Source organism: Amia ocellicauda, chromosome 8 (assembly GCF_036373705.1).
Source record: "Amia ocellicauda isolate fAmiCal2 chromosome 8, fAmiCal2.hap1, whole genome shotgun sequence".
Taxonomy (NCBI): domain Eukaryota; kingdom Metazoa; phylum Chordata; class Actinopteri; order Amiiformes; family Amiidae; genus Amia; species Amia ocellicauda.
Window position 1 is genome coordinate 10,361,295 of NC_089857.1, and position 21,997 is coordinate 10,383,291.

Consider the following 21,997-nt stretch of genomic DNA (forward strand, 5'->3'; position numbering starts at 1 on the left):
TTTAAAAACTCAGGCATCAAGATGGAGGACTGGATGCCCTTTGGTTGGAAAGAAAACATTTCACTTCACGTTTTTAATCAACTTTATGTAAAACAATCATTTTTTGCCTTTCACTTATTAAATAACACCGACCTTGAAAGCCCAGAATAATGGAAAATCAACAGCGCTGCGTGTAAGTGGTAAGAGATAAAGTACGATACTTTTATTAGCATAACCTTGATGTTAACGCATTCCCGTGATAACACACACTGGTAGGAGGGAGCGTGCAGGCGTATGGCATGTTATCAAGGTTGCCTTTATTCTTCATACCAGGTTGCGGTTCTGCACAGACTGTCAAAAACACAAGTCTGCTTCGAGTTATAATAGATTGTAATTTCAAAGGCTTGCATGTGGGACAAAAAAAAAAAAAAGTACCACCCCAACACCACCAAAAAGATACTGGAGCTCAAAAACAGAAATCAACAGAAACATTTAAAAGCGATGCATTGTTAACAATCGGTTCTACAGGGAGGCAATAAGAGCTGAGTGCCCTGAATAATGTGCAGTCGTCCAGTGGGAGGTCATCAGAAAAGACATGTGGTCAGTAACTCACTGCGGTGTTCCTGCTCTGCAGTAAGGGCTTTGTGTTCCTGAGGAGCAGGCGGTGGTCTGGGTCCATCACATAGGGCTTGGAAGCAGACTGGCTTTTGTCTTTCTTCTCCTCATCCGAATCATAGAAGTTTTCATTTTCTTCACATAAAGCATCCTGTGGAGAAAAACGTAAGAATAAAAGACTGAGAGAAATCACACTAATGATCAATTCAACTCAATCAAACCCATCACAGGAGACAAAAGGAGACAAAGTGGTTGTTTTTGGCCTTTAAATCCAGAACAGCTCCAACAATTTCTGCTCAAAAACAGCAGGTTTCTGTTCGGTCTCCAAACCTTCAAAGGTTCGTCACGTGACAATCACATTGATATGTTTTCTCTTGTTGATACAAATTGACAGTGTTTGAATACTGTAGCGTGCCACTGCACCACATACAGGGTTAATGGGGTAAAGGCAGTGCGGTGGGGAGGAGTGTAGGGAGAGGGCATAAAAGATGAAGGGAGACGGAAGAACAAGTGTTCAGTCCCTGAGACCAGTGTGCGCTGCAGTAATGCAATGATTTGTTGTTGCACCTGCAATGATGAGTTGGGTTTACTACTTGGAAACCCCTGCAAGAGTTACAATACTAAACCACACTTCAGATGTCCCACTATCTAAATTAAAACATTTGATTTGTATACTGCAAATTACTTAAATAAAAGTTGCTGGATATAAAAGTTCGAAACCATAATAAAAAGCACATCAAGTGTCAATGTCGTGTCAGCAGGCATTGGACATTTAAACAATGTATTTTGAAAATATACGATTACATATGATTTAAAAAAATGTTTCTTCTGAAAGAGCACTTCTGTTTAATTGTTTCTATATCCGCGATCTTTACAGCAAAGTTGTGCAATATAAAGAAAAGTGAAACAAAACAAGTGTTTCAAACGTTTTGCTGTTTGGAATTTGTTGTTTAATGCATAGAAGACCCCCCAAAAGCTTAATGTAAATTTGCAACTTAAAAAATCATGGAGGAAAAAGCATATTCCGGAATCATTTAACCAACATAAGCTGAAATTATAATGCTTTATTTATTAGGTTTAATGGGTCAATTCCATAAAACTGAAAGCTGCGGACTGGAGATGATCCCATATAGTACACAGCTCCATACTAACTCTGCGCGTTCGTTGCAATTGAGCCAATATTATTATTATTTCATTATTATTCAGCATAATATATAATAACATAATATATAATGTTGAGACAAACTCTGAACTGCAGAAGTTTTTTTTTTAATTATTATTATAATTAACCCAAATGTTAAGGTACTGTTCCAGTGTCTATAGTGTTTACTACTTTTAGTAGATGTAACATTAAACAAGTCTGAATCTAAACACTGAACTTATGGTCTTAAAAAGGTGAAAAATCAATAGACCAATATAACATTTTTTTCCAAAATCTAAAGCTAGTAAGTATTTTCACATTTCCAAATCAAAATGGCACTCAACTTTAATAAGCTTTCTAAAGTACTTTTTCCAATAAAACAAACAAACAGAAAAATGTTTTTTCTAATGCACTTCTGATGTTGATTTTATCATTTAATGGTTTTGCCCCTGACTGGACTCAAATGTGTTCCATCTAACTCACTTTATTGGCGGGTTTAACTCTCCTGTTCTAACTCCCTGCACAGCCGCCAGTCCACTCTGTGCAGCAACTCATGCTTTCTCCATATTAGCCACTTAGTACTAATATTCTCAGTGCTTTTTAACGACTTACAGCTCGTTAACCGCTCAAACGGCTAATTCTGTGTAAACTACTATAGTTATAATAATGGCCTTATTTCCTACCAAACACTTATACATACTATACTGAAGGCAAAAGTTTGAAAATCTTTTTATAAAATCACTTTCAGGATTTCCAGATCTGTTCCCGTCAACCTGTTTACAAGTCCTATTGCTATTTGCTATTAGAGTTCCATCTTGAAAAGCTCCAGAACAGCCCAGTCAGCATCCCATGGAACAGTGATTCTTCTGGCTTGGACTGTCTGAGAGTCTTCAGTGCTTTCAGTTAAATCTACATTAGTTCTCCTTGCAACTCTCTTTGCAGAGCTGCAGACTTACAAATGTGAAATAGTAGTGGACTGCCCTACAGCAGATGCTATAGAAAAACAGATGTTAAGGAAATTATTACTAAATATATAATTATATACACACTCTTTTTATGTTCATACAAATATTTACACATGTTAAGTTTGCTGAAAATAAAAACAGTTGAAAGTGAGAGGACTTATATTTTTGCTGAGTTTTTATATACTGAACTAAAATTTAAATGCAACATGTAAAGTGTTGGTCCCATGTTTCATGAGCTGAAATCAAAGATCCCAGAAATGTTCCATATGCACAAAAAAGTTATTTCTCTTAAATTTTGTGCACCAATTAGTTTACATCCCTGTTAATGAGCATTTCTCCTTTGACAAGATTATCTATCCACCTGTGTGGTATATCAAGAAGCTGATTAAACAATGATTACACAGGTGCACCTTGTGCTGGGCATAATTAAAGGCCACTGTAAAATGTGCAGTTTTGTCACACAAGACAATGTCACAGATGTCAAGACCTACAACCAGTAAAAAGTTTTAGATCACCCCCACTTTTCCTGTTTTTATTGAAATTTAAGCAGTTCAAGTCCAGTGAATAACTTAAAAAGGTACAAAGCGGTAAACTACCAGAGGTTAAAAAAAAAAAAAAGTTTAGGTTACCAAAAACTGAAAAATAATGTACATTTCAGAGTTATATACTGTGTTACTAAACCCTCTTAAGCATTATTTGTAAGTGTTACGCGCAGCTCCTGTGAATAGAAGTTACACTGTATTCCTACAATGCGCACATCGTTTGAAAGCTTATTCTCTTGGGGACCAGCGTGTTTCATTCTCAAACACATCCGATTTACAGTGTCCGGGTCGCCTGCAAAACCCGGGAGGTAAATGCGGAGGCTACTCCAGGGAGTTGGAGGGGGGGGGGGGGTCTCATTCAGACGCAGATGACTTAGATTCAATCGGATTTCTTTGCAAATAGGCTTGTTTTGTTCAGAACAACCTAACGATTAATCCAGTATTATTATTATATGATTTGATATTCAAGCAAACACATAGAAATTCAGATCAATTATGTAAAATCGTTGTGTATTAGTACACTGTAAACAGAGTTTTCCATCTTGACATTTTGAGCTCGCTATGGGCGTGTGGTGCTTCTACCAAAACGTGGATGGTCTTGTTTTGATCAGTAGACTGTCTGGTTCCAGAATATGTCATAATTGTCAATATTGTCTGAGATTTTGTATTCCTACTCAGACCGTAATTACGGTCACAACATTTTTTCATATCAGAGAATGCTTCACATCATTAGAAAGCTGAGATACCAAACACTTGGCAAACAACACAACACAACAGTGAAGAGTACACATGGGACTGAAGAGAAGCACACGCATTTGTTGCCCTTTAAAGGGTACTAGAGGGGTTTGTCAGTTTAAGGGGTTACATTTCGTTAAACAAAACAATTCCATTATTTATTTTTTACCTCTAATTGTTTTTTTGTCCTATGTTTTAATTTCAGAGTACATTGAGACATTAAACGGCATACATTTCAATAGAAACTGGGAAAATGGAGGTGTTCTAAAACTTTTGACCGGTAGTGTACCTGCAGTCAGCATACCAATTGCACAATCCCTCAAAAGTTGAGGCTTGAAATCCACAGATTAGGGCCTAATTAATTTATTTCAATTGATCTTTGAAATTGTTGCATTCTATATTCATATTTTTGTTCCCTGTCTGTGTGTGTTATTATATATATATATATATATATATATATATATATATATATATATATACATACATATACATATATATACATATACATACATATACATATACATATACATACATATATATATATATATATATATATATACACATACATATATACACAGACGTGCTGAAATGTGTTGGTACCCTTACAGCTCATTGAAATAATGCTTAATTCTAGCTGAAAAGTTATGAAATTAAAAGCTATTGCATTATGTATACTGCATTCCTTATGTATGTCATAGAATAAAGCAAAGAAGCTGTGAAAATAACTGAATTATTGCTCATTCTACAAAGATTTTCTAAAATGGTCTGGCCACACTTGTTGGTACACCTTAGAAAAGATAATAAATAATTGTATTATAGTGATATTCCAAACTAATTTGTTTCTTTAATTAGTATCACGTCTCCAATCTTATAATCAGTCATTCAGCCTATTTAAATGGAGGAAAGTAGTCACTGTGCCATTTGGAATCATCGTGTGCACCACACTGAACATGGACCAGAAAAAGCAAAGGAGAGAGTTGTCTGAGGAGATCAGAAAGAAAATAATAGGCAAGCATGGTAAAGGTAAAGCCTACAAGACCATCTCCAAGCTGCTTTATGTTCCTGTGACAACAAATTGCAAATATTATTAAGAAGTTCAAGGTCCATGGAACTGTAGCCAACCTCCCTGGACGTGGCCGCAATAGGAAAATCGACCCCAGATTGAACAGAAGGATAGTGCGAATGGCAGAAAAAGAACCAAGGATAACTGCCAAAGAGATACAAGCTGAACTCCAAGCTGAAGGTACGTCAGTTTCTGATCGCACCATTCGTCACCATGACTCCACTTTTGAAAGAATTTGCTAAAATGCATATTGACAAGCCACAATCCTTCTGGGAGAATGTCCTTTGTACAGATGAGTCAAAACTGAAGCTTTCTGGCAAGTCACATCAGCTCTATGTTCGCAGACGAAAAAATGAAGCTTTCAAAGAAAAGAAAACCATGCCTACAGTGAAACATGGTGGAGGCTCGGTTATGTTTTGGGGCTGCGTTGCTGCGCCTGCCACAGGGTGCCTTGAATCTGTGCAGGGCACAATGAAATCAAGACTATCAAGGCACTCTGGAGTGAAACATGCTGCCCAGTGTCAGAAAGCTCCGTCTCAGTCGAAGGTCATGGGTCCTCCAACAGGACAATGACGCAAAACACACAGCTAAAAGCACCCAAGAATGGATAAGAACAAAACATTGGACTGTTCTGAAGTGGCCTTCTATGAGTCCTGATCTGAATCCTATCAAACATCTATGGAAAGAGGTGAAACTTGCAGTCTGGAGAAGATACCCATCAATCCTGAGACAGCTGGAGCAGTTTGCTCAGGAAGAGTGGGCCAAACTACCGGTAACAGGTGCAGAAGTCTCATTGAGAGCTACAGAAAATGTCTGATTGCAGTGATTGCCTCTAAAGGTTGCGCAACAAAATATTAGGTTGAGGGTCCCATCATTTTTGTCTATTCCATTTTCATTCATTTTATTATTTACAATAATATGTTGGAAAACAAAATCAAAAGCAAAGTCTGATTTCTATTAAATAAGGAATAAACATATACAAATATTTTCCCCATTTGTCTAAAGCATCTGCTGTGTATATATATAACTGAGGTTGTAAACCATCTGTATACCTTCAGTAGATACCACATTAATATAATGTGCGAATTGCTATTTGAAAATGTGTTTTACCAGTCGCGATATGAAGCTCCGAGCATCAGACTTCATGTAAATAATGATAACAAGGTCATGAGCAAAAGGACTTCTCCACTGCAGTAAAAGCATTGATTAACCAGCGCAAAACCTTTCATACACGAGTACAGGCACTGAGGAAACCCGATTTCTTTTAAAGAGTAGACCGGCATCCCAGAAGAAAACATCGACTTACAAAACTAACTGTGAAGACCTTCAGATTGACTAGATTAAATATCATTGAAATACAGGAAATAATTTCCACTGCACCCCCCCATCCACTTTCAAAAGCTCTTATAAAGCCTTCACCATAAGACAGCAGTTTTCTAGTTATTTTTATTCAAACTGTGCTCAGACCCACTTTAATGACTTCACACAAAAGGCATTTCAAATGACTGTTTTATAGTCCTATGAGTCCGCAGCCTCACTAAGTGCATTAGCCATCCATGGAGATGACAGGCAGCCATCAGCGCTCAGCACAGCAACTGCACTTGAGAAAACTCGCATTGGCATAAATAATGTATGAGTTGGAAGATGTGCACCTTCCCTATTAACCTGTGCAAGGCACTCCTTCGGTCTGCCTGCGCAAAGCACTCAGGCAGCGGCCATTCATTAATACTGCTCGCTCTGATCGGCTGGAAGTCAGCGTTGTAAAGGGCAAATGACAGGTTAAGTTTTATTTCTGTAATTAATTCAGAGTGATTTTTATGTGTAAAAGCAGAGGCCATTTTATGTTTTCCTAAACCCCAGGGCCGAACAATGTTGGGAGCCTCAGCAGAGCTCCACTGGTCACTGGAGCAGCAGGCTACACTAGTGCCAGCCCCATATCATCTCATTGAACTGGACCACAGACCTCTACGTGCATACATACAGGTTTTAAGCAGGTTTTAAGGTATATTCCCAATGGGAGCCTTCGACAGGTTCACTCACATCTGCAGGATGCTTTGGCCTTTTTTCTTAGTCCACCTGTGTTTCATACCTCGGTTCTGCATTCGGTGGCAACCTACCAGCTTACTTTTTTTATATATATATTTTTCGGTACACTTTTGTTTTCATTCCTGTCTTGATCACACAACCAAGAAGCCTGAAAAAATTAAACGTGAAACTAAACCACATTTCCATTTGACTGAATGCCAGCTAGAGAAGCCTTTGACAACAGTTCCCATCTGAACACAATAGCCAAGATGTTCTTCACAGAGCCACTGTACCATTTATTTCCTCAATGTGCATTAAACTTACAAGATTTGCTTTATTTTTCAAATAACCCCCCTTAATTCTGGGCTTGAATGCCAAATCCAAAGTATGCCAGTACTGTAGTTCACACCAGATCCTGACATAGCAAAAAGCCCCACTTCATGGCAGTTATATCTATGCGCATGAACCCAATCCAGTCAGCGGAGGGGCCACTGTTCTGAGTTCATGACAACAGGGCCGATCTCGCTGGCTCCACTGAGGCTAGCTCAGGATGGGCAATTCTGGCAAAGCCACTCTGGCGAGTCCCTGAAAGGAGTTTTGAAGGTAGAAAAAAGATTTGTTTTCACTGCCTTTTAACCATTTCTTGTCTGAAAAGAGGATTGCACTTGCATTACAATCTTTACCATGGCTTCCCATCATCAATATAATGAAGCTGTCATAGCTCAGTTAGAAGGAGTGGATTGTACATTAACAAATAGATTCATAAATAACCACCACTTAAATTTGGTATTCCTCACCAGCAACAACAAACTGCGTATAAAAATTTGCAATTGGAAGGAGAGAAAAAAATTACCTGGTCATTTGTTTTGCTGATTGTTTTAGAATAACAAAAAGGATCTCAGATATGCAAACAGTAAGATGATTTAAAAAATGAAAATGCAAATACGCGCTTTACCGGGCTCTTGAATTTATTAACCTAAAAGGTTTAATTTCCATTTTCCTGCATCAGCTTTATTTATAAATGTCGTGCCCTATAAATATCCTGTTATTTTCTTATACTCAAGCACCCTCTTAACAAATCTTCTCATTAATATGTAAATTTAAAGTCAATCGGTCTTCTCCCTGACAGCACTATGAATTCCTAGAGCACTGTGTAATCAGCTTTGACTTGGCATCCACTATTTATCATAAAAGATGTCAGTTTAGAAAAATTATGGGAAATATACTGAAAGTGATGTGACTGCTATCTGGTTGCTCTCCATTTAATTGTTCCTCAAATCACAGATTTATATCCTTAAAGGCTAAATACTGCTCCATAAACAATTCATATTTTATACAAATAAATGAGAAATCCATTCTGCCAGAAGACACATTATATAGCTTGATGTTGCATTTAGTAAGTTGCAAAAACATGGGCTATCAGAGCAGCATAAATTAGAGCCAGTTTCTTTATCCAAGGGAAGCCTTCCATATTCACTAGTCTACTGAGGCGTTCCATTAAAACCCCAGGGCCGTGCAGAGCTCTCGATGCCTTCAGCAACACTGTCTCTAAGCCTGGAAAATGTAACGCTAAATTTCTCAAGGCTGGAGACACAATGATCATCTTAGATCAGAGCATCTTATTACTTCCAAGGGAGAAAAGTACTTATATATGTATAAGTATATTTATATAAGAACTACATTACAAACATATTGCTCAATTTATTTGTACTTTATAAGGTATTACTATCATTTATTATATATTTTTTTAAACCATTCAGTTCATTATGACCAATTCACGAAGGCCAAGTCCATGGGAGAAGCATCAGACTTTTTAAGTTTTGAACAATGCAGGAAAGCAGGATTCTTAACAGAGTGTTGCAGTGACTTGTTTTGGCACAATTGACAGTGTAATGGAACCGTCCTTTTAAAAATCCCTCCGACTTAAAGGATTTAGATTACACTTACAAAACGGTGGATCTCAAGATAGTCTATTTGAACTAATAAGAGTATACTATTGTATGCAGGTCACACAGATTGTACTTGGCAGGAAAATAAGTGGTTTTGAAAGAAGGTACCTATTATAAAGTGAGAGAACCAAACTTATATTCTGTCAACTCAATACAGTTCTAAAAACTCCTATAAACTATTACACTGTGATTTTCAAATCATTTCCAATACCTAATAAACTGCACTTAAATTACTTTTGAGCAATCTGCATTTTAGTTTTTTGTGTACCACTGTGAAGTACCGTTTCTGTTTCCCATTTAAATTTTGACTGTCTTATGATGCATCAACAACAAACCCCATGAATTTATTTAAACATAATGTTTGAAGCATTTTAACTGGCCATAGCATAAGCTAACAAATAATATAATTCTTGCTGTTTTGGGAATCAGAGACACAGACTCATTATACTTGTCCAGATTTCTGTCCAGGTGAAACTCGCAGGAAAACACAGCCAATGTCAGTGACCACCCGGTGTGCACATTTCTAAATCATCGAAAAAAGAGCTGTACCAGAGGGAAAAGGAAAGCAAGCAATTTTGCATTCAGCAATAGAATTTTTTACATACCGGTAGGGCTGAGCGATATGACTTAAAAATAATATCTTGATGTTTGTAGACGTTTGGGCGATACACGATATATATCTCAATATTTCTTGTTTTTATTCAATCAAGCCACAAAATGAGACCAAAGACATTCAAACTACAAATATTTTGTAAATCCTTCAATAAGCAAAACTAACAAATACTACATGCAGGCTGTCATGGTACATATATGCAGAATGCAACACATTACAGGGCAAGTGTTGTGTGATTACTATTACATGTGTTATGTTGTTATGGGATATATACACTCACCTAAAGGATTATTAGGAACACCATACTAATACTGTGTTTGACCCCCTTTCGCCTTCAGAACTGCCTTAATTCTACGTGGCATTGATTCAACAAGGTGCTGAAAGCATTCTTTAGAAATGTTGGCCCATATTGATAGGATAGCATCTTGCAGTTGATGGAGATTAGTGGGATGCACATCCAGGGCACGAAGCTCCCGTTCCACCACATCCCAAAGATGCTCTATTGGGTTGAGATCTGGTGACTGTGGGGGCCGGTTTAGTACAGTGAACTCATTGTCATGTTCAAGAAACCAATTTGAAATGATTCGACCTTTGTGACATGGTGCATTATCCTGCTGGAAGTAGCCATCAGAGGATGGGTACATGGTGGTCATAAAGGGATGGACATGGTCAGAAACAATGCTCAGGTAGGCCGTGGCATTTAAACGATGCCCAATTGGCACTAAGGGGCCTAAAGTGTGCCAAGAAAACATCCCCCACACCATTACACCACCACCACCAGCCTGCACAGTGGTAACAAGGCATGATGGATCCATGTTCTCATTCTGTTTACGCCAAATTCTGACTCTACCATCTGAATGTCTCAACAGAAATCGAGACTCATCAGACCAGGCAACATTTTTCCAGTCTTCAACTGTCCAATTTTGGTGAGCTTGTGCAAATTGTAGCCTCTTTTTCCTATTTGTAGTGGAGATGAGTGGTACCCGGTGGGGTCTTCTGCTGTTGTAGCCCATCCGCCTCAAGGTTGTACGTGTTGTGGCTTCACAAATGCTTTGCTGCATACCTCGGTTGTAACGAGTGGTTATTTCAGTCAAAGTTGCTCTTCTATCAGCTTGAATCAGTCGGCCCATTCTCCTCTGACCTCTAGCATCAACAAGGCATTTTCGCCCACAGGACTGCCGCATACTGGATGTTTTTCCCTTTTCACACCATTCTTTGTAAACCCTAGAAATGGTTGTGCGTGAAAATCCCAGTAACTGAGCAGATTGTGAAATACTCAGACCGGCCCGTCTGGCACCAACAACCATGCCACGCTCAAAATTGCTTAAATCACCTTTCTTTCCCATTCAGACATTCAGTTTGGAGTTCAGGAGATTGTCTTGACCAGGACCACACCCCTAAATGCATTGAAGCAACTGCCATGTGATTGGTTGGTTAGATAATTGCATTAATGAGAAATTGAACAGGTGTTCCTAATAATCCTTTAGGTGAGTGTATATACATACATACACATAAGTTTAAAAATAGGTTTAAATGCGGGGTGCCTTATCCCAGGGATTTTATATAGAACAATTATCCGGTCAAGGAAGGACAGCAGCTCCCGTCTAAAAGCAGTCCATATTCACCGATGTCTCAAAAATTATTTATTAGAGAAAAGGTGAACATCATAATGCTTTTACACGTTCCGACTTATCTTCCTCAGAGCACATATATAAATATACACAGTAGGTAATGGTAATCACGCAACACATGCGCTGTTAAAGGTATAGATTCAGGTAGATTTATCACAGCCGGGTTTATAGTGGCGCATTAACATCTGCTAGACGGGGACATTTCTCCTCTGACTGTCGCGTCTCGATTCTACTTACAAGTACAGCACGATGTTAATACAAAATAGTTATAATAATAGTAATAATAATAATAATAACAATAATAATAATACAACTGTTGAACCACTTCACCATCATAATAATAAGAAAATAATACTTGCTGCATGTGTTTGCATTGCTTTCCAATTCATTACAATGCAAACAAACGTTTATTAATTTTATACAAATGATATCAATCTAAATTAGCGGGGGTGGGGGTGCTTGCAGCCCGGCGACGAGAGCGGGGCGCAGCGTGTGCGCTTGTGCATTAAAGAATCTCTTGGTTGTGTTGGTTATTGTGTGTCAGGTCTCTCTCCTCATGTCTGTCGGTGTTTCTGATGCACATTTCTTGCCGCATACGACACGTGTGGAAAAACCGGGAAGAACGCAAAGCGTCCTAATGACGAATACTGCCGTAAAGATTGCAATTTGCGACACCACGATATAAACGATATAGCATAATATGAAACGATAGACGTTTTTCTATCGTCATACGATATATATCATCATATTGCAAAGCCCTACATACCGGTATATATTACACACACACACAATATATATATATATTATATACATGTTTCCCTTTACACATTTACACACATATATAAGGAAAGATGTATGCTTGGAATAACAAAGATAAATAAATGAATGGATCCAAGAACAAACCAAACTATGTGACATTATTGAAAGTGAAATTTTTGAAATGGCAATGGGCCACACACATTGCAAGAAGAACAGATCAAATATGGACAAAGGAGTTATCGAATGGATGCCAAGAGAAGAAATGGTGTGATATGGAAAAAAGAAGCTGTAGATCAAAACAAGTGGAAACATCTTGGGGAGGCATTCATGCAGCACTGGATTGATACAGGCTGATGGTGGTGATTATTATTTATTGTTTGTTTATATATATATATATATATATATATATATATATATATATAAAAATTAATGGCAGACTATCACACAAATTATAGCTGAACCTTTAAGCAGTGGAGGTAGACAGCCTGTGTCCTGTTCAAGCAGTTGGCAATATGCCATGTGTTGAACCATGAGGGTTCATTTATATGAACAAGCATATTAGGTTCAATGTGTGTGGTTCCTCAGACCTCTACTGAAATGGCTATCAATTAAACTTGTATTTTAATTAGATGTAGTAACTGAAACATACACCTGGTTTGGTTTTTCTTATATTAAAAAGACAAACCTCCTCTGTAATTTACATGGATGCAAATCAACATTGTTTGGAGGGCTGCCAAAACAAATATAACACCTACAATTATTATATTTGCTATCATAGTGGTTAACTAGTGCTTGAAACACATTTCATCAAAAGAGCACATCACATCTATATTGGAGGTTTCTTTCCAAAATACTAAAATACTAAAGAAAATGTTCAAATGTATTTTTCCCAAAGTTAATATAGATTAACTGTTTTTTGTTTTGTTTTAATAATGCAGAAATATCTTTGACAGTATGAGTGAAGTTATTTTCAATACTTTAATCTATTTACTAAAACCCTCTTCTTACCTGGACACTGTCCTGGGTGGCTTTAGAGAAACAGAAGAAAGCGCATACATGTAAAACTGAAATAATTAAAACATAAATGGTCTGTACAGTTTAAAGAAACACTAGAAATTAGATATTTGTACAGACCTAAGCCATAATCAAAATTAAATAAATAAATGGTTCCCCCACACAAATACAATAACATAATACTATGCATGCTGGGACAAGTCTATCAATACCGGCTTTTAGAGTCAAGGCAAGTTTGAAATTCTTGCAAGAGTATTTGTGATACTCTGGTACTGCACTTTGGGCTTCATAAACAGCTTACTCAAAATCAAACTGACTACAACAAACAAGACGAAAGTCCCAAAATGGAAATATGAACATCCAACCTCTCCTATGGCACTATTACAGGTCTGAGTACAATGCATTTTTAGTATTCTTTGTACTGGACTAGTACTGACCCTGAGATCAGGCATTATTTTGGAGGCACCCGTATAGATTAACAAAAAAAAAAAAAAAAACAAGACAGAAAGGGGGTTACAATGACTCACCTCCTTCCAAGGGCTGAGAAACTGTGTGCGCGCATATCTGGTCAGCATGTTGATGATGACGACCTGGCCCCACTCCTCCACATCAACCAGCAGGTTACACAGCTTGCGATAGTTCTTGTGAATCAGGTCAATGCGTTCCGGGCACACTTCTTCAAAAGCCATCACCACACTCCCTGCGACAAGCTATTTTAAACAAAAATAATACAGCAATTGATTGAATCAGCAAAGGCACCAACAAACACATCACACAAAGACTATTCAATGCTATAGCTGACTAATTTTCACAACTCTGCTATGGTCCTACAGTGCAGTTTTCGCTCAGCCTGTGTTCAGACGCTCGGCAGTGAGCCTAAACCCAGACATGTTCCATGCAAGCAACACTTTCGGGGAGACCTGCTGTTGGGGGCTGATTATCCACTATAGTCAGGCTGACCTCTGGAGTACCACAGGATGACCTTCTGTCCCTTTTGTTTGTATAGAACATTAATACCAGTTAAGATAACATTTCATGTGCATGTATAATCCCTCACAGATGCCAGAAAATGGGTCATCCCAAACCCTAAATTGGATGAGTCATAACATAACTCATGAGTCATAGCTAGTGCTTTGGGCGTGTGGGGGCTCCCAGGTTTGCACAGCACAGGTCATTTAGCAACATGAATAAGAACATAAAGTTTATAAACTAGAGGAGGCCATTCGACCCATCATGCTCGTTTAATGTCCATTAATAACTAAGTGATCCAAGGACCCTATCCAGTTTTGGGTGAATCCTATCCAGAATGGGTGAATAAAACAATGGCTTCTGTTCTGAAAGTCTTATTTCTCATTTAGAAATCCAGACCACCCCACCCCCCTCCAGGTGATACATTGCATTTAAGGACTATTAAACAATACACACAGAAATAAGTCATGATACCATAGAACACACCCACAAACTAGTGAACTGTTGAGCATGTAGTAATGTGCGAGTCATCTAACACATCTTGTTATGAAGCATCACAGCTTTGGTGGTGATGTGACCAAATTCAATGAGTTGTAATCTCACAAAACAGATTCTAACAGGAATGTCTGATAATGCAAGCGCACACAATGCAAAACCCCTCTCAGAAATGAACACACTGAATGGCACAAACTGACATTACTCCAGAGAAACATCCGTTACTGCACATCACAAGATTATCAGTTATCCGTGTCCGTTTCTTTGTTGTGTATAATCATTTACTTTAAACAGCATTCACCAGATTTAATTTTAAAATACATTACTTTAAATTACAAGTTAAGTAATTCATGGTTCGTTTCTAGGTGGTTTCTTTAGTTTGCAGAATTACAATATTACATGTAGTTTTAATATAATTATACCACCCTTAACAGTATTTACAAAGAAAAGCAATTATTTGAAGACACGATGTGTGCCTTCGATGATCATCAAAACTAGAAGATCCATAAAAAAAAAAAAAACACTATTTTTAAGTTTCATAATATAATTATCATCACTAGATCATCATTTTAATTATTTAATGGTATAATTCATTTGTGTCTAAAAGGAAAATATCATGGCAAACCTAAGTAATGATGTCTTGGAAAAAAAATAAAGACTGACTATTTTATCAAACCATATTCTATTTTAATGTTTTTCTTTACATCCAATTTTAAGCCTTCAGTGACAGAAGAGCTTATTAAAGAAAAAAAAAACTGTTTGAATGACAATTTATGAAAATGATCAGATGCGCCAAAGTTATTTTCTGGGTGCTGACTGACATTAGGTTTATTAATATGCAACAGCATTACACTTAGAAGGAAAGAGACTGGAATAGAGTTTCCTTATTATAACAGACTGGCTTCGGGTCCTATGGGGATTTTATGCATTACCTATCAGCATAAACGTGAACCTGCATTTATTGACTCCCATCCTGTTGATGTTCTGATACCTGCTGGGCCCAGCAAGACCACTAATCATTCTCAAATCCCGCAATTTTGAAATAAACAACATCTGCACAACAAGTGAGATTCAAAGAATCTTTATTAAAACACTGGTAACCATTGGCTCAGGATATGATGGCATAGTCAACAAGCATGGCAGACTGCAGAAAATGGATATCTCAGCTTTGGTTGTGCCTAAAACAGTACTGCCAACACCCAACTCATAACATTTCACAAGAACACTTTATATACCAAAAATATTAAAAACATTAAGGTGTGTACATTTTTCACATTGGACAGTGACACAAATCTATAATTTGTAGAGCTCTTAAGCCAATTATCTTGAATAAATATTTTAAAACTCATTAACACATTTCATTATAATAATGTGTCCCACTCTTCGTCCATTGCACTTCAAACAACAAGTTTAGTCTGGTGTGGCTGTTACTATACACAATAGGAGGGTTCAACTGACCCAGTTCACAAATGTTTCCAGTCAACAAAACAAAAACAGGCAGCAATTAGGCTAGTATGTATATTGTTGGTAATTTTAGATGGCAAAAACAAAAAAATACTAAAGGAAAAAAATTGCTGCAGCCTTTGGCATCCTTCACCCCATGTATAATTCAATTTCATTAACAAGGCTATGTCGGTGGCGGGGGGGAGTTGCACAGGTTACCCTCACACAATGCTGCGACTGGCTGAGAGAAATTAGCTTTTGATTCTAGATAAGAAAATCACCACCAGCACCAGTCCCTGTGGTGAGCTCATAATATTTAAATGTTATTTTCCACTTATGTATTTTTTATATTAAAGCAATAAGGGGGGGGGGAATCATTTGTCTTGCTGCCGTTGCCAAAGCTTTGCTGTGCTGTTGCTATGAACTTCAGCCATTAGCTCGGCTGCAAGGTAAACTACATGCACCATCAACAAAACTGACAACCAGTCTATGGAGTTCATATTTTCTCCAGATTATCTATGCTAGTTGACAAGCTGGTAATGGAAAAATCACACTAAGCAAATGGTTCTTCTAATAACAATAAATTTCCTATAAAATTATGAAGGGTACAAAACGTTTCCTTGCATCTATTTTGTCATGAATTCTAATTAACGCCGCGAAAACCTGAGAGTGCTGGGTCATCACTAGGAGACTGCTGAGGCTTGATTGATATTTCAGTGCAACTTGGCCAGTGCTGCCAACGTTGCTTTCGGTTAAATTAATGGCCGTCCCACCTACCCTAATCATAAAGCCCAAATGATATTCCCCCTCTTATTTCAATTTTCTGGAGGCATGGAAAATAAGAAAGATCACTCATTTATCTTGTAATAGCTGGATAATAGATCTATCACAATGAAACATCTGCACAAACTCCGAATTCAACCCCCAACCCTATAAAACTAAACCCTCCCTCCCTCCTTCCCCACTGCCACCAACAATACTAAATCAATACCTTGAGTAAGCTGTGGTGTACCCATGCGTTTGACTCCGAAGACATCAGGGTAATATGTAAATCTTTTAGGGATATGTACTGAACTGTGCTTTACTACACACAAGCCGACAGAGAAATATTAGCATTTGTACAAGGAAGCTAATGGGCCTTTAGTCTGTTTTTCTACGCTGTTTTAAGGTTGAAAAGTACAACATTACACACAAACATATACACCCCAAAATAAATAAAATTAACTTATATTCACCGGTAGTGTATGTTATGCGTTGATTTTAGAATACCAAAACTGATACAGCATGCTCACACTTGCTTCCATGAAGATAAAAAATAAGCTAGATTGTCATTGTAAGTTGTGAGTTAATTTACACACCTCAGAGACCCAGGCAAGAGCAGCAGTGTAACTGTGACCCTGTCTGCCCTGTTATGATATCCCCATCTGAACCTGGGGCCAGTTACAGTGTGTCACTGAGGGCAGCACAGCGACCTGAACTGACCTGGCATTACTGTGCAATGGTGCCAGGGCTCTGTGGGACGATTCCCTGTGTTAAGTAGCCCAAAGACAATTCTATGTGCAAAAGTGCACAAACTATTTTAAATCCTTTATGGTACTGAAAGGCATGGTTTGACAAACTGCACACACCTGATTTAACAAAGTATGAGTGAAGTGATCGTCAAACAAATATTTAGAAAATTAAATACTTAAAGAAAACGTTGTTAATTGCTTATAACATTTATTTTGATTACATTCAGCAAGATAGAAATGTTCCAATGATTTTGCACATTCAACTAGGTTGATTTTATTTTGCATTTCTTTAGTCAAATAATCCCACTTTTTAGTCTGTTTTCAGTTATTTCCACACTTTCCACTGTAGCAAAACAGTAGATCTTGTCATCTGAGCAAATTAAGATTTAATTTCCAACTCAAATATTTTTGGTTGTTAAAAAAAGAATGTTATGCAAATAATTATACATTTTGCATTGTAATGTAGAAATGTAATCTGCAAATATTATAAAATCTACAGTACCTGCAAATGTATTAATTAGTGGATAAAAGTATCTTATTTTTAATTAGCTGTTTGCAGCAAACTGATGAATTTTGACAACAAAATTAATATTGCCCTAGCAACAAGGGAAGAGAAAATCATTAAGAACAATACATTATATTCACTACTGTGGCTTTAAGGGTGAGCTGTTTGGAAAAACATAAATAAAAAATATAAAAAACAGCCAAATTCTATTTTGCACGAAATAATCCAAATGACACCTGCTTGCTCATTACAAGTCTCCCCGAGAAAGAGCAATTTTGAACAGGGAAGTGATCACTCTTCATTAAAATCTAAAGTAAACATGCAATGCATCTGGTGCACAGCATTTTCTGAACATGAATTACAATTAATGTATAGTTTCTTTTGTAGCATCAACATCTTCCACCTTACATTCATTAAGTATAATACTTTAAAACTAGCTATGGCCAGGACAAGGATTTTCGTTTCTCTTTTAATATTTAAACAGTGTATGTAAACTGTTACGAATTCACCTTCCTATAGTGAAAATTACTCTGTCACTAGGCCTAAATTAAATAGAGGAAGGAATGCATTAAACCTTCTCCATGCTGTCAGGTTAGCTTGGCTTTCCCCTGTCAGCTCCTGTTAAATGAACAAGGTTTACAAAAACAACACCAAGGGCTTGTTTTCGGCCTGTCAAGGATACAAAGGAACCCTTCTAAAGGTTACTACAATGATGTCATCTTATTTTAGTTACCCAGTATCATGGGCATTAATTAAACCATTGCCGATATCTTAACACATTCAAGAACATCTATGGTACAAAAAGGGGAAGCATATATAACCTGGCTACTCTATAAATCTTTCATTAGCTTGCATGAAACTGATGATTTCTTGGATTGTATATTAATCTGTACACAGGGAAAGACATAGTAATTCTATACCATGCCAGTAATAACACAATAACAAAAAAGTATGTATTATTTTTATTTATCAGATTGAGAAACAAAGACCTGGTACCTGGTATTTATAACCAATGTGGCACGTCACCAAATACATATTTTATTAACATATTTAGTTGTATTAATGCTCTGAAGCTTTTAATAAGAAAGTTCAACCTAATAACAACAACCACAATTTAAAACAACTAACAACTAACAACAACCACGTCTGTTTGTGGCCAGGTGGCATGGTAGGCTAACATAGCAGCCATTTGTCTTTTCCCTCTGTTGGCATGGGTTCAACATACCTTGGGGAACAAGCGAAATGAGACAAATGTCTTTCTCCTTTTCTGTGTTTTCGTTTTGCATTTCACAGCAAATAAACCATGTGATAGTCCAAACAAGCTTCATCAGCACTCCTCATGGCAAGTGATTTTAATAGCTTTGTAATGGTTTCCGATGAATAGTTCTGTGCCACAACAAATTTCTCTGAAGGAGTGTAGTTACTAATGTTAACCAACTGATGCTTTGTGATCAAGGATAAAACATTTTCTAAAACAGAACTGAAGGAGAAACAGCAGGAGAAGATGAAGGAGAAGACGACAGAGAAAATAAAATCCGTAGAGAAAATAAGATTTTCAACTGTTACTGAGCTTCACCAATAATGTACCTTTTACAATTATTTTGTTAAAAGCATTGAGTTTTACAGATTTTCACCAGTTTGGTGACGGTGCTTGTGTTTTTGTGTTCCCCACTGCTCTAGCACAGTCGCCTGTGGTTTATCATCAAATTTTAGGGATGAAATAAGTTTTTGTCATCTCCTCACAGACCGATCAGTCACATTAATTACTCCTTCAGTCTGCAGGCTGAAGTAAAAGGTAAGCAGCATTAAAACAATGCAGGCCGCTGATTAATCTGTATGCGCAGGAAGAGGTTAATTGGAGTGAGTGTGGGCTTATAAATGTGCTTTAAAGAATTCAACCACACGTGGGGGTTGTTGCACACGTTGTATGCATGACACTGGTATTTAATTTGGTTTACTTAATATTTTAATACTAATAAAGTGTGTGTTGGGGGGGGGGGGGGGGTCTCAGAAAACTACAAATTCTCTAAAAATGGTAAGTCTGTTTTTTGCTGTGTTTATCCAGGGAAAGCCGATTTCTAGGATGCCTGGTTATAATTTCCACTGCATCCTTTCCATTAGTTAAAACTCTACGGTGATATTTCCATTATATAAATGTTATATTGATATGGGAAGCATATCACTGGGCTCATTTCATTCAAATCTTTTACAGATAAACATATACATCCTTCAATGCCAGCTGGCACTTGCCAAAGATTCAGTACATGTGTAGTGCATTTATTCAAGAAACAAGTATAAATCAAAGCATGTAAATACAATATAAGATTCATCCTGGTGGAAAAATAAAATTGTGTAAAGATGCACGTAACAATAAAAATTGCTTGGATGCGTCTCCCCCATGTGTCCACCACCTGTAACTGCATCAAAAAGCCTACCCTGAGAATGCCTAGGTAGAGGCAAAATATAGAAAAGCTGTCTATTCCACAGACATGAACAGACTGATAGATCAAATGGGCATCGAGTGAGTGGAAATAATGCATTCTCAGATGCCCCCCTTCAGCTATAGAGCAATAAAGAAAAATAAGTAAGGTGACCTAGAAATGAATGGGTATTCACTGTACTTACTGTGCTTTTGTCCTTCAGCAGTTTCTCAATGACCTCAATTAAATGTTCCTTCTGATCCGGTTCAAGACTAAGAAAACATCAATATGGCAAAATATTACAATAATGTTGCTGATTTTGTTATGAAAAACAGTATTAAAAAATAAACAGCGTTCACAAGCTTTTTACCTAATCTTGTTAGAAAAAGACATTATATTCTATGATGGAGTTTAACATTTTCCCTTTCCAGGATCTCACACTGAATTAAACGGTAACAATCAGTTCTAATTTGGTATGTTATATGGTTTTGTGAAGAATCCTTCTAGATATTAAGGGAAACACAAAGACAATCCACACACCTACACATGAAGCCCACTGTATAAACCCCAAAGCTTTTACAACCCAAAGAATATAATTCTGAGGGATACATTTTCTTTCCTGGCGACTGTTATGCAATTGTTATCTCCATATCTAGCCATTCCTCTTGAAACAAGGCTGCTTTACCTGTACAGTTTCTGAATTGCATGAGCTGCAGTTTTTCTGACATATGGTGACAAATCCGTGGCTGCTTCTTTAATGGCCAGCATCATGATTGGAACAATAATAGTCACTCGGATGCTGGATAACACTCTCAGAGCACTGGCACGAATCAGCTGGTTAGGATCCTGCAACACACAAGAATCAGAAAACACCTCAGGTAAGCATTATTTTTTTCCTCCTCTGAGAGGAAGAATTTAAGTTTACTTTTTGTTTGTATTAATACATAGAGACAACAATGATGGTAACAGAAAGCCTGCAGTAGGTTATTCAACAGAATATTGAAGAAAGAAAATGCAAAAAAATACTTCAAAAAAATCATGCATCTGTGATTTAAAAAAGGCATTTTTAGAGAACAAATTTCAGATTCCCGTTTTAAAGTACATCACAGTATTTAATGCTGATATACACATTTAATGCTTAATACAATGACATCGCTGAAAGTCATGGAGACTGAACAGTGGGCGCCTGACGGGAGGCATCATTTGTCTGGGGCTGGCTGGGTTTCTGATCAGCATGTCACCCCCTTCTCTCCGCTTGCTCGGTGAACATGTAATACTTTAACTTGGTGCCACATCACTGTAGCTCTGAAGTCCAATCTTGGACAGGTTCATACACACTGGACGAGCTACCTGTAAGTGCTGTGCCAGCAGTCTGTTTCAGGCTGAAAGTACCTCTTGTGAGCCCATGCTAAGATAAATTGAAGAGTGATTGAGAACTAGCAGGGTCTGAAATAGGTTTTCTGTACAGGGGTGAGAACCACAGAAGCAGCTTTTAAAAAATGTCGACATCTCAGTCAGGATGTGAGATCACCATTTTTTTTTGTGGTTTTCTGCAGGACAAATAGCTCAATACTTCATGTTCATGAATATGCACTCAAAGCTCAATACAAATACACCAGGTGC

General features: G+C 37.4%; 1 protein-coding gene across 2 annotated transcripts in view; it reads right to left on the bottom strand.

The window, feature by feature from the left end:
• Positions 1–21,997, bottom strand: part of ap3b1a (adaptor related protein complex 3 subunit beta 1a) — a 93,923-nt gene that overhangs the window by 58,062 nt on the left and 13,864 nt on the right. For both annotated transcript variants that reach the window (XM_066711973.1, XM_066711972.1), the window contains exons 5-8: positions 21,060–21,220; positions 20,580–20,646; positions 13,559–13,741; positions 593–745 (exon numbers count right to left, since the gene is read on the bottom strand). In XM_066711973.1, the coding sequence (XP_066568070.1) occupies positions 593–745; positions 13,559–13,741; positions 20,580–20,646; positions 21,060–21,220 (564 nt within the window). The remainder of the gene's footprint in view (positions 1–592; positions 746–13,558; positions 13,742–20,579; positions 20,647–21,059; positions 21,221–21,997) is intronic.